A 14080-nucleotide genomic window follows, 5' to 3' on the forward strand; every position below is an offset into this window, starting at 1 on the left:
CGTAAAAGCGTGTGGGGGGGGGCTGTTGTATTCATTTATGTACAGCCCTGAATCAGAAAAAGATGCCATTCCTGCTCCTTCCGGCATTGATGGAGCAATTCAGAATGTGGGCTTTTATTTTGTCCCATTCCTCCTTAAGAAAGCAGTCGCACCGTCGTCTTCCTCAACCATGTCTGTGTGAGACTCACGTACACCGGTTGTCCTTTCACGTGTTGCTTTCTTTTCTGCCAGCACTCTTCACCTTCAACAGTTTGGCTTTTGCTTGTGTGAAAATCCTGCCATGGCAGTAGGGCTGGGCGATATGGCCTTTTATTAATATCTATATATTTTTAGGCCATGTCACGATACACAATATATATCTCGATATTTTGCCTTAGCCTTGAATTAACACTTTGATGCTACAATCACACCAGTATGATGATTCTATATCTACATTCAAACATTCTTGTTCATACTGTATTAATATATGCTCATTTTAAACTTTCATGCAAAAAGGGGGAATAAGTCTGTGGCAGGGTGGAGGTGCAGCCACTCAGGTGATTGGGCACAGGTGGGCCCCATCAACCTCTCCACCCTGCCTGCCTTCATAAGAAGTGGCTGCACAGCAGCAAGAGGTCTGCTGAAGGTGCTGGTGGATGTGTGTCTGCAGTGAAGGAGTGAATAAATGAGTTCCTGCGCGAAACCCTGTGTCCTCTGTCCTGTCAGTCGACCCCCGTAGCACTAGCCGTGCTACAAAGTCAAATTTACCAAAACTGTATTTATTAAACAGTTACTAAGCAGTGAGTGGCACAAACATAAAAAGTGTCATTTCAAAACAGAAAGTGCACGTTGCATCTCTGACTCCCCGTCTGAAGAACATCTGCTAAGAACATGTTCTGGTCCCGGTTCTACCTGGTTTTACCTGGTTTTACCAGGATGAGCTGCTCTGAGCAGCAGGGCCTTTAGACCTTTATATTAAGACTAATTGTAGGTGTAGGGACTGCAATGTTTCATCCTCTCCTCCTTTACTTTGCATAACTTTCACTTACCTTTAAAAATATGACGTCATATAGTCTTGTTTGACTTTGTTTCGATGATGGTGATTGATTTCATGTGGCCACATTTAAGCAACACTAGGTGACGTTTCTCAGCTCTGGAAGAGAAAAGCCTGAATTATGGTTCTGCGTTAAATCGACGCAGAACCTACGGCGTAGGGTACGGTGTAGGGTACGGCGTAGGGTACGGCGTAGGGTACGGCGTAGCCTACAGCGTAGGGTACGCGTCGAAGCGCTCTTACGCCGTAGTCTCTGCGTTGGTGTGCGTCGGCTGCGCTCGTTGCACTGAGCGGCTCCTCGGCTCTCATCTCCCGTCTTTACTAAACCGGTTTGCTTTGAAAAGAGAAAAGAGATGAACTCACGGCGCAGACAGGCCGAGTTTGGGAAAGTTAAAGTTAAAGCGGGGTGGAAGTGAGCGGCGGTCCCGGACAGCACCGCCGACCCCAGCAGGGCCTATGATGATGCACACACGACAGCACGTGACTGACATGTGTAACTGGGTGCACTTGTTTTATGTCTCAGAGAAGGAGAGACGAGACGAGAGAGTGAGAAAAGCCTGTCATTTAACGCCCGCGGCTAAAAGCAAACGTATACTCGAATATTCACGATAGAGTCATTTTGTACATCGCACAGTAGAGTAGAAGCCGAGATACATCGACTATCTCGATATATCGCCCAGCCCTACATGGCAGAACCTCTTTTCTGAGAATCTTTGTTATTCCAGACTCCCGTTCTCCTGGACCTGAGTCCTGACAGACCAGTCCTGGACTTTAGTCCTGACAGACTTGGTCCTTCCAATGCAACCCAGGTCAACCACCCTGGGCCCCTGAGCAAGGCCTTTCATCTCACATTTTCTTCCAGGAATTTACCAACAAGAAATGTGTTGTAGTCCTGAAACACCAACAGAGATATATATTTACAAAGGTAATTAGGTTCAGAGGGGTGTCCGGTTAGTCCAGTGAAGTGCTCATCGTTGTCTTGTCTGATGAGGTGGACGTGACCCTGACACCGCTTGTTTCTGTCGTGCTGTAGTGCATGTTTGGGAAGGTCCGCCCGCCGTGTGCTTTGTTTCCTGTTTCCTGTCAAGCGTGCATTGGGCCTTCTGCACGGAGCCTCAGGAGGACGCGGAATTCAACTCCTGAAAGGAGTTGAATTGTTTCCTGGAGTGCTGGGAGACCTTAGTCTTAGTCTGTAAATGTGAACAACAAGCTGACGGCTGCTGGAGCAGCTGCTGAAAAAGCCGGGTTCCTCTCCAGTTTGCTCCGGCTGCTGATTGAAGGCTGCCACCTGTCTGCACGTCCCGCCACCACATCTGAACAAGCTGCATAAGCTACATGAGTCTAAATCGTCTCTAAGAGTCTCTAGAGCAGTGTCTTCCAACCTGGGGTCCTCCCCCCCTGGGGGGGCGCCAGAGATCTCCGGGGGGGCGCGAAACTTTGTCTGCTTTGAAATTATGCAGTTGTAAAAATGATATTTGCGAATGAGTCATTCATAAGACATTGCTAGGAATAATTTATGAATGTCTTGAATATTCTTTGTGTTTTTTATACACTGGTGACAAACACAGGAAATGATTTCATTCCTTATTATTATTATATCATTACTCAACATTTAATCTACCCCGACAGGTTGTTAAAGGAAAAATGTAAAAAAAATGTTGGTCTCATATTAAAAGAGACATTTTTCAGAACTATTTTTATGTCTTTTATGTCCTTTTGTGCGTATTTTATACATTGGTGACATTGGAGAAAAACAGTCATATGTATACAGAGTAAACCAAAGAGAAATGTATAAAAAAAAACATAATTAATGTTCATTTTTTCAATTAAAGACTATGGGCCAAATCCACAAAGAATAGTTTGCGCCCGCAAATAGCGCTGTGAATTGCGCTGCATTTGCCCCCGCAATTTGCCCAGCTTTAAGGTCCTATTCACAAAAGATTTTGCTCTAATGATATACCGGCGCAAACACGCCCATAAAGTTTTGCGGCTGAGTGCAATTTGCACTTGTCTGAGTGAGCGGAGCTGTTTCCAGTGTTCTCCATATTTCTGCACACACATTGGTCCATAATGAAAACTGCAGAAATAAAAAATAAAGGAGTGAAAATAAAACGCTGTGAGGCGCAAGGGCGCAATTTCCACTGGGAACATGGGGGACATGTCCCCCCACTTTTCAAACTCATGCTTTAGTCCCCCCCAGCTTTTTTACAGTTTAAGAACTAACGGTAGGCTCAGCCTGTAAATCCTCAAGACACTGTGCGAAGAGCCCCGCTCCCCCTCCTCCCTCCTCCCTCAGTGCTGTTCAAGGCTGATTTATGGTTCTGCGTTAAATCGACGCAGAGCCTACGCCGTAGGGTACGCGGCTGGCGCACCGTACAGTGCGCGTCGCTGCGTACCATACGGCGTAGGCTCTGCGTCGATTTAACGCGGACCATTATTTAGGCATAATTAGGCTTAACTAGTGTGTGCGTATGTGACAGACGCGCATGGGACGATTGTGAAATACGGAATAAACTGTTTTATATGAATTCTAATTCCCAATTACGTAACAATTCCGTATTTCAAGGGAGGGGTGGCAGCCCACCCGTCCAGCTGCTGCATCTCCAGCAGCAGCTGAGAGTCCTGACTGACGCTGAGCTTCACACGGACACGATCAGCGCTATTTTATTATAAGTCTGATATATGTTGTGATATGTGATGACATTATTAAGCTGTTAAACACACACATTCTAGATTATGTTTATATGGTGGAATTGTTTGTAATAAAGCAGCCCCTTACTGTATGGATAAATCCTGAGCTCCTGTTATTTTTATTTTTAAATCCGAGATAAGTCCACAACCCCACTTGATCTGACTGTCTACAGTCATGTCTGACTGTAGATTTCACCCTTAATATCATTCAGTATCACACAGGCTTGAATGACATTGAAGAGAGAGAGAAACAGAGAGATGGGGAGTGAGGAGTTTGCGCGCAGTTTAATACACGCTTCTGAAAGACGGTATTTGCTCCACTATTTTTGCGTGTGGCAAATAGCCCTGGCCTTTGTGAATTAGGCGGTTTTTGCAATGAGGCTTATTTGCATAGAAAGGGGGCAATTTTGCGCCGAATGTATGAATATTACCTAATTTACATGCATGCAAATGGCACAGGCGCACCATGACGCTATTTGCTTGGCAGCGCAGTTTGTGATGCAATTCGCCCTTTGCGGGTGCTTTGTGAATTAGACGCTCTCTTTTTATCTCATTTGCACCGGTTTAGCGGCCGCAAAAGCCGCGCAATCCTTTTGTGGATTTGGCCCTATTACTGTACTGGTGCTAGTACATACAGGTCGGGGGGCCTGGCTGGTCTTAGACACAAGTAGGGGGGGGCAAGGAAAAAAGGTTGGGAACCACTGGACTAGAGGGTGAAATATTAACATTTTGCCTCAGCCTGAAATAAAACAGTGGTCAATTCATGATACTTTCTCATCTCCTAATTTTGATACCTAATAATACAATGTCAGTGTCGTGTACATGAGACCACAATATTGAAGAATTTATGGATTTCACGCCGTGATCGGCAATATCGGTGATCGGCAGATACTGATTTTGGTGATTGACCCTCAAAATCCTGATCGGTGCATCTCTAGGACTGAACACATAAAGATTCCCGCTGCCGTGCAGACGCCTGTACAGGGCGGTCTCACCGACCTGAAGCGTCTGGGACGGTCTCGTCCACTAGACGTCCACCAGCTAAAACCACCTCCTCCATCGGACCTTCTCCGCCTCCATGACCCGTCTGTATTCCTGCTGTCCCCCTGCAGGTCGCTGGGCTGCAGACCGGACTCTCTCCATATATTATTTCTGGGACTTTTGCACTCAAAGCAACTGCTTTTGTGTGGAAGGTTCCAGAGCAGCGCTGCTGCCAGGGTGAGGTCCGGTGTCACTTCCCCCATATCTCTTCCTGTCTGAGCAGAGAGCAGCGAGCTGGCTCCATGAGACGACGGGCCACGTTGTTGGAAAGCAGGGATAATAATAAGACCCGCAGGTTTGTGGGTGGAGAGCTGGGTGTCGGGTGGAGCAGGATCCAGGAAGCCGGCGCAGATTTGGGTCACTGGGAATGACATTTTTGATTGTAACGTTGGCTCTGGGAGATGATGCTCTCTTTCAATTTTTTCAATTTTATTTATATAGCGTCTAATACAACAAAAGTTGTCTCCAGACGCTTTCTAGAGATCCAGAACATAAACCCCCGAGCAGTTATTACATAAACAATGGCAGGTAAAAACTCCCCTAGTGGGAGAAAAGTTTTAAACCAAACAGTGGCAAGAAAAACTCCCCTTTAGGAGGGAAGAAACCTGGACCAGGACCTGGATCATAAGGGGGGACCCTCCTGCCGAAGGCCAGACTGGGGGGTCGGGGACGTCAGCAGCACAGCAGGCAGGTGGAAGCAGCAACGGGATTACCGGGGGTGGGGACTGCAGGCAGGTGGAAGCAGCAGCGGGATGACCAGGGGTGGGGACTGCAGGCAGGTGGAAGCAGCAACGCGATGACCGGGGGTGGGGACCGCAGGCCAGCACGCAGCTCCTGAAGCTCCGGCCCAATCAGCAAGCCCCAGGTTAGGTTCAGGGTCGGGGAAAGGTTGAGAAGGGGCAGGGCCAGGGAGAGGAGTCTTGACGGAAAAATCTCTCCCCCGCCTGACCGGGCCGTTACCCTGCCCCCCTCACTCCCACCGGCAGAGAAAAAATTCTGAGGGCAGATGGTGGTGCTCTCTGGGGTCCAGGATTCAGAAGGTGGTGTCTCTGGGGGTGGAGGATTCAGAAGGTGGTGCTCTCTGGGGGCCGATGCCGGGGCCATAGTAGGAATGTCCCGATCCGATCACGTGATTGGAAATCGGGCCTGATCGCGTTGTTTCAGACTTGATCCACGTTGCATCCCGATCAGGGATCGATATGTATTTTATTCTCATTATTTTGATCAAAGCATCAAACAGATGATGGAAAAAATGAAAAAAACAACTGGTGTATGAAGCAATGGGAGCGTTAGGTGGAGAAAGCTGTGGGTGGGGTGGGGGGGGAGTGTGGGCCGTGTCATTCAAAGTGAGTTCAATAAAAGTGAGTTCAATAAAGTTTTTATTGTTGATCTGCACATGCGCACAGTAGGGCTGGGCGATATATCGAGATTTTTAATATATATCGATATATTTTCAAACGCGATATGGTATGAGACAATATCGTTTATATCGATTATTAAAAAAAAAAATGTTTTTTTTTTTGCTGCTAGATCAGACTGGTGTACGTTCTATAGAGGGTTTGCATTGACGTCACTTCCCCACAAAAACATCAGCAAAAACAGCTGCAACTAGTGGAGAAGACGGGATAACAGCTGATTATGGGCTTAAATTAGCGTCAGTTGGAGTTGACGGGGACCCGTACAGTTACCCCAAGAACCAGTGGTCCATGGACATTAATATTTGGTACAGTTACCAAGAACCAGTGGTCCATGGACATTAATATTTGGTACAGTTACCAAGAATCAGTGGTCCATGGACATTAATATTTGGTACAGTTACCAAGAACCAGTGGTCCATGGACATTAATATTTGGTACAGTTACCAAGAATCAGTGGTCCATGGACATTAATATTTGGTACAGTTACCAAGAACCAGTGGTCCATGGACATTAATATTTGGTACAGTTACCAAGAACCAGTGGTCCATGGACATTAATATTTGGTACAGTTACCCCAAGAACCAGTGGTCCATGGACATTAATATTTGGTACAGTTACCAAGAACCAGTGGTCCATGGACATTAATATTTGGTACAGTTACCCCAAGAACCAGTGGTCCATGGACATTAATATTTGGTACAGTTACCAAGAACCAGTGGTCCATGGACATTAATATTTGGTACAGTTACCAAGAACCAGTGGTCCCTGGACATTAATATTTGGTACAGTTACCAAGAACCAGTGGTCCATGGACATTAATATTTAGTACAGTTACCAAGAACCAGTGGTCCATGGACATTAATATTTGGTACAGTTACCCCAAGAACCAGTGGTCCATGGACATTAATATTTGGTACAGTTACCCCAAGAACCAGTGGTCCATGGACATTAATATTTGGTACAGTTACCCCAAGAACCAGTGGTCCATGGACATTAATATTTGGTACAGTTACCCCAAGAACCAGTGGTCCATGGACATTAATATTTGGTACAGTTACCAAGAACCAGTGGTCCATGGACATTAATATTTGGTACAGTTACCCCAAGAACCAGTGGTCCATGGACATTAATATTTAGTACAGTTACCAAGAACCAGTGGTCCATGGACATTAATATTTGGTACAGTTACCCCAAGAACCAGTGGTCCATGGACATTAATATTTGGTACAGTTACCAAGAACCAGTGGTCCATGGACATTAATATTTGGTACATTACCAAGAACCAGTGGTCCATGGACATTAATATTTTGTACAGTTACCCCAAGAACCAGTGGTCCATGGACATTAATATTTGGTACAGTTACCAAGAACCAGTGGTCCATGGACATTAATATTTGGTACAGTTACCAAGAACCAGTGGTCCATGGACATTAATATTTGGTACAGTTACCAAGAACCAGTGGTCCATGGACATTAATATTTGGTACAGTTACCCCAAGAACCAGTGGTCCATGGACATTAATATTTGGTACAGTTACCAAGAACCAGTGGTCCATGGACATTAATATTTGGTACAGTTACCAAGAACCAGTGGTCCATGGACATTAATATTTGGTACAGTTACCCCAAGAACCAGTGGTCCATGGACATTAATATTTGGTACAGTTACCAAGAACCAGTGGTCCATGGACATTAATATTTGGTACAGTTACCAAGAACCAGTGGTCCATGGACATTAATATTTGGTACAGTTACTAAGAACCAGTGATCCATGGACATTAATATTTGGTACAGTTACCAAGAACCAGTGGTCCATGGACATTAATATTTGGTACATTACCAAGAACCAGTGGTCCATGGACATTAATATTTGGTACATTACCAAGAACCAGTGGTCCATGGACATTAATATTTGGTACAGTTACCAAGACCCAGTGGTCCATGGACATTAATATTTGGTACAGTTACCAAGAACCAGTGGTCCATGGACATTAATATTTGGTACAGTTACCAAGAACCAGTGTTCCATGGACATTAATATTTGGTACAGTTACCAAGAACCAGTGGTCCATGGACATTAATATTTGGTACAGTTACCAAGAACCAGTGGTCCATGGACATTAATATTTGGTACAGTTACCAAGAACCAGTGGTCCATGGACATTAATATTTGGTACAGTTACCAAGAACCAGTGGTCCATGGACATTAATATTTGGCCACCAATCCAGTTTCCTGATATTTATATGTACTTAATTTCTACGCCGGGGAAATACACGAAGCAAAGCTTGAAGGCTTACAAAAGTCTTGACGCTTGGTCCGACTTCAAGGCAGGATGTGTTGTAGAAATTAAAGTGATGAGGACACCGAACTTTATGATTTGACCGTTTAACGTTAGCTACCCAAAAATCCAACATTACCTGAAACAAAATGGGAACCACAAATCCACGTTTCGGTGTCTGGAATCCAGTTGTTTCTGAGAATTGCAGCGATCCATTTGTCTCTCTTAAGCTTATTTTTTGGCAGTCTGTAAAACGATAACTCTGATTTCTTGCTAAATCTACAGTCGATCGCACAACAACTCTTTCCCATTTTAGATGTTTTCCAGTTGCTCAAACTGAAAGTTTACGCTGGCACTCAGTCTTTCTGACACTCAGTCTTTTTGACACTCAGGGCCCGATTTACTAAGATCCTAAATAAAGAGTACTAAATTGCGTGTGCACTGAAAAAGTTTGCGCGTGCTGTTGTTGCGTGGTTTGCGGGTGATCAACTAAGATTGCGTGCGCAATTGATAACAGGTGCAAACCTCAGTATTTAAATGAGGTGTTGCGTGTCTTACGGTTTGCGAGCGCAAACTTTGCGCCATGGAGAGTGGATGGAAAGCACAGTCACAAGTCACAAGCGCAAAATGAAATTTGACGAGTTGTAGTTAGAGATATTAGTGGAAGAGGCAAATTGTTGTGCCATATTCAGCACCCCTGCCGTGAAAAGCACCCCCTCGTATATTCAATGATAAGTAGACCAAGAAAAAAAACAAAACACTGACACTTCAATATATTTATATATACACACTCACACAAACACATACTTAGGAGTTTATATTATATATATTTACAAATATTATGGAAGACAACACAGTAAGCAGGCTTGTAACGCCCGCCAATGTAATAATGCCCGCAAACGTAATAAACCACAAACGTAATAAAAATATGCAGTTTTTAATGTAATAATCCTGCAAATGTAATACATTTCCCACAAACGTAATAGTCGCTGCCTACTACAAACGTAACACGCGATTTCCCACAAATGTAATAACTATTACGTTTGCTTAGTTTGTTTTGGTTTAATCAATTTGTGCAAATGGAGGAGGAGGAGAGACCTCATCTCATCATGCGCTTCGGGTTTGCATGATTCGGGTTTAGGAGCGCACCTTCCATGAGAGAGACGCAACAACTGTTTGTCTGTTTTGGAGGTGGCAAAGAAAAGAATAGATATTTCCTCACAAAGACTGTTACACTGGATATTTGCGAGTACATTACCCAGACCTATGGTGTGCCCAAATTCAGAGCGCACAGAGAGCACAGAGCGCACAGAGCAGAGAGCGCTTTGCCACCTCGGTGGCAAAGCTGTATTCTGGGGTGCCAATGACGTGATCTGTAGTTTGCATTATTCGTTTTGGAATACTCAATTTAGATATATACTGCATGGGATTTGGACTCAGAATAATGGCTGTACACAAGTATTTACAGCTGATAATGAATCACTGTGAATACATCAATGTCAGTTACGTGTATTGAATGGATGGATGAACTAAAAGCGTAATCAGACAAGCTTTTCAGTGTTATTTTGGACATAGACTAACATGACAGCTCGGACATCATTTTTAATCATCTCTCCAGTCTTGATGCTCCGGTCAGCTCGAGACAATTGTCTCCAGCTGACCGTGGCATGCCGTGGCAATTATAGCCATTATTCTGAGTCCAAATCCCATGCAGTATATATCTAAATTGAGTATTCCAAAACGAATAATGCAAACTAGTAGATCACGTCATTGGCGCACAATAAGAAACACTTTTTTCTCCATGAAAACACGTGATTTATTTATTATCACAAATAAAAAAAATGAATGTGCCTCCTGTGGCAACCTTTTGCTGAATAATACTCGATTTAACATTCAAATAAAATATTTCTCCTTTTGCATGTGGAGAATCCTCACCACAATAGTAATGCTGTGCAGATTAGCACCTTCCTTTCGAACGTATTAAATACAGACGCAATCACAATCCCCGCAATAACTTTCAGGCTTGGTAAATCTCATTGCGTGTGGTAAATGGACTAATTTGCATTTTCCCCTCCCAGTATTTAGCGCGTTCTGGTGGGTACGCCCCATATTGATTATTCATCAGGGCAAAAGTACTAAATGAATAGCGTGTGTTATTTTGCGCATGCTATTCTTTGCACGCTGTTAGTAGATCAGCTTGCACCTTGGTTTGCGGGTGCTGTCAAGTTTGCACACGTTTTTACACACGCAAACCTTTAGTAAATCAGGCCCTCAGTCTTTCTGACACTCAGGGGGCGTAACCCGCTGTGAAGTCGCATCTGTGACGTCATGTCCATTCTCTCTATTCCATTCTTATTTGGAAATTCTGCCATATTCTGTAGAGTTGGTCTGTCCTGTCTGTCCTGAATCTGCTGCATGTCCACCTTGGAGGACGCTGGAGTTTCATTGTTCCGTTGTGTCTCATGTAAATGTGTGGATGAAGCTCGTTAGAGCTGCAGCGTTTAGAGGTGAACCCCTGAGAGCCGGGGGTTCCCGTGTCTGTTTTAGTGGAGGATGCTTACGAAGCAGACCAGAATAACTGTGGTCAAACTCGTCTCCGGGGGCAACGGATACGGCGTGAGTAACAGCCCCGGAGGTCTGCGCTGCTCTCCGGATGTTTCTAACCGTGGTGTCAGTAGGTTGTGGGGTTTTTTAAACCGTCAGTCAGCTGCAGAGCTGCGTGAAGACCCGGAGCTCCGAGCCATCCCAGCGTTTGTCATCTTTGTGAAGATGAACCGAGCAGAAGCTTTTCCATCGGGCTGAGAGGGATCAGCACTGGTCCTGCTCTCGTACGCCCCGCCTCGGCCAGGCAGCGCTTACATAACGGGCCAGGACGAGCCGCCGAGGGCAGACGGGAGATGCTCTGCAGCCTCGCTGCCCCCGCGGCCGCTGACATCCCCCAGTCCTGCCACCCATGATTACGAGTCTGATCGACGGCGCTGTCACGCCGCCGCTGCTTCCTCCTCCTCCTCCTCCGCCAGCGTGTTTCATCCCCTTTTACACAGATCAAATCAAATTGATTCCACAGAGCACGCTGCGTGTGCTGAGTGCACTCCCACAGATTGCATCCAGCTGATCTGCATGAAAGTCACCGCATCCACAACAAAAACACTGAATGCACGTTGAAGCTTAGAGGGGGGAACAAAAACAGGCTTTCATTTTGAAAGGGTCGTCCTCCCAGCAGACGTGTTTTCTGGAGTCTAACAGCGACTCATCGTGCTGCTCTTCCAGCGCTAACCTCTGCTGTTCAGGGCTGGGGATCCATTCACATGTCAGGAATCCATTCCAATTCTTAAGATCCAGAATCAATTATCAAGATTTGGTTGGAACAGATTCCATTCCGATATTGATTTGTGTTAGTGTTATTAAAACTGTTTTTTCAGCTGTTGCATGAATGATATGACTGTAGTTATGCAACATATTACTACTAGTATTATATTGAGATTCAACAGCAAGTATTGCAGCTAATGATGCTGTAAGGACCAATCAGCTCCCAGAATGCTGATAGAACTGAAACAGAAACATCGTGGGGCAGAATTACCAAACAGATCCAGGGAGGAAACAGAGACGGATGAAATCAGTTTTTAATTTTTCCCACATTCCATTTTAATTTTTTCCATTTTTGGTCTATTTCGGTTATTAATTTTTGAGAATTTGGTTTTTAGCATTTTATGTAACCCCAAGACAGTATATACAGGACTGTCTCAGAAAATTAGAATATTGTGATAAAGTTCTTTATTTTCTGTAATGCAATTACAAAAACAAAAATGTCACACATTCTGGATTCATTACAAATCAACTGAAATATTGCAAGCCTTTTATTATTTTAATATTGCTGATTATGGTTTACAGTTTAAGATTAAGATTCCCAGAATATTCAAATTTTTTGAGATAGGATATTTGAGTTTTTTCTTAAGCTGTAAGCCATGATCAGCAATATTAAAATAATAAAAGGCTTGCAATATTTCAGTTGATTTGTAATGAATCCAGAATGTATGACAGTTTTGTAAAGTAATAAAATATAGACAATTTATGCAATTATAAGGCAAGGCAAGGCAAATTTATTTATATAGCACAATTCAACACAAGGTAATTCAAAGTGCTTTACATTGACATTAAAAGCGGCAAGACATAATAACAAATAGGTAAGAATAAGAAAAGAAGTAAAATAATAAAAAGCACAAGCTGTTAAAAAAAAACAAAAAAAAAAACAAAATTATTTAATTATAACTGAAAACTTTTCATACCTTTAAACACATTTAAAGACAAAAACATGGCACCAGTTATTCTCGTGTCCAAAAAAACATTCCTTTTTTTGGGCAAAAACAAAAAAAATACTAAAAGTTGTAATGTAATGATGAAAAAAATAGATCTTTAGACATACAAATTAAATTTTAGGGATTAATATGAGAATCTAGAATTTAGAATCGGAAAATTGATTTTTTTTTTTTTTTAACACAGGCCTAGTGTTGATGTATTTATTTTTGTGAGTTCTGCCTTTCAGAGCGTTGTTGCTGGATCTCAGCCGGCCTGCCCTCACGTCTCCTCTGTGTCCTGTCGTCCACAGACGGAGGATAATGGGCTGTGTGCAATGCAAGGATAAGGAGGCAGCCAAACTCACCGAGGACCGGGACGCCGGCGTGTCCCAGGGAGCCGCGTACCGCTATGGCGCCGACCCCACGCCGCAGCACTACCCCAACTTCGGGGTCACCGCCATTCCAAACTACAACAACTTCCACGCCCCGGTGGGCCAGGGCATGACCGTGTTCGGAGGGGTCAGCACGTCCTCCCACACCGGCACCCTGAGGACCCGGGGGGGGACAGGTGAGCAGACCTGAGACCCGGTTCAGCCCGGATCCACATCAGCACTGGACACGTTTACATGCAGCCAAATTCAGGTTATTGCTAATATTCCGGTTACTGAAACATTGGGAATATTCCGTTTACATGGTAATTAATCATTTGGGATATCTGGATCAAACCAGTGACGCACGGAGAACGTGATGATGCAATTCCCGTCATTTCCGCTTCTTCTTCCTGTATCCAAATTCAAATCAAATGCTGCTTCTCTCACCTTCTTGTAAATCTTCTATCCCGGTACTTTCTACTGTCTACAAATGCAGAAATGTTTATATCCTTCATTACATTTATGAAGTGATTAGTCTCCTCCTGGTTAGGCATGGGACGATATGAAAATTTCATATCACGATATTAGTGGACAAAAATATCACGATTACGATATTATCACGATATTAGCGTGTCGCTTAGAAAATTCTTAAAATGCAAGGAAAAAGACTAACCGTGGATCCACTGGTTCCTTCAGAACATTTATTCTCAAATCATTCTCAACACAGTGACACTTGAGGTAGAGAACAAATAGTGCACTGTAAATGTTATGCATTACAAAGTGTAAACTATAGTACCGGTACCGGTACTTATTTGAACTTTCTTTTTTTGTAAGAAAATACTTCCCTGAGAGTCGAAAGAAATAAGTGACAAAGTGACAAAGTAGAGCCAAATGCACACTGATTGTATTACTCTCTGAAACTTTAACAGTGGCTGGCTGCCTGCTACTTAGT

The 14080-nt window shown here is 43.9% G+C and overlaps 1 protein-coding gene across 5 annotated transcripts in view; it reads left to right on the forward strand.

Moving 5' to 3' along the window:
- The window catches only part of fynb (FYN proto-oncogene, Src family tyrosine kinase b), a 100028-nt gene that overhangs the window by 43647 nt on the left and 42301 nt on the right, over positions 1–14080 (forward strand). For 4 of the 5 annotated variants that reach the window (XM_061706899.1, XM_061706901.1, XM_061706902.1 and 1 more), the window contains one exon: positions 13069–13325. In XM_061706899.1, the coding sequence (XP_061562883.1) occupies positions 13079–13325 (247 nt within the window). In that variant the 5' untranslated portion in view covers positions 13069–13078. Of the gene's footprint in view, positions 1–13005; positions 13326–14080 lie in introns of all 5 variants that reach the window. The other variant, XM_061706900.1, reaches the window with a different exon arrangement.

Source organism: Cololabis saira, chromosome 18 (genome assembly GCF_033807715.1).
Source record: "Cololabis saira isolate AMF1-May2022 chromosome 18, fColSai1.1, whole genome shotgun sequence".
Taxonomy (NCBI): Eukaryota; Metazoa; Chordata; class Actinopteri; order Beloniformes; family Belonidae; genus Cololabis; species Cololabis saira.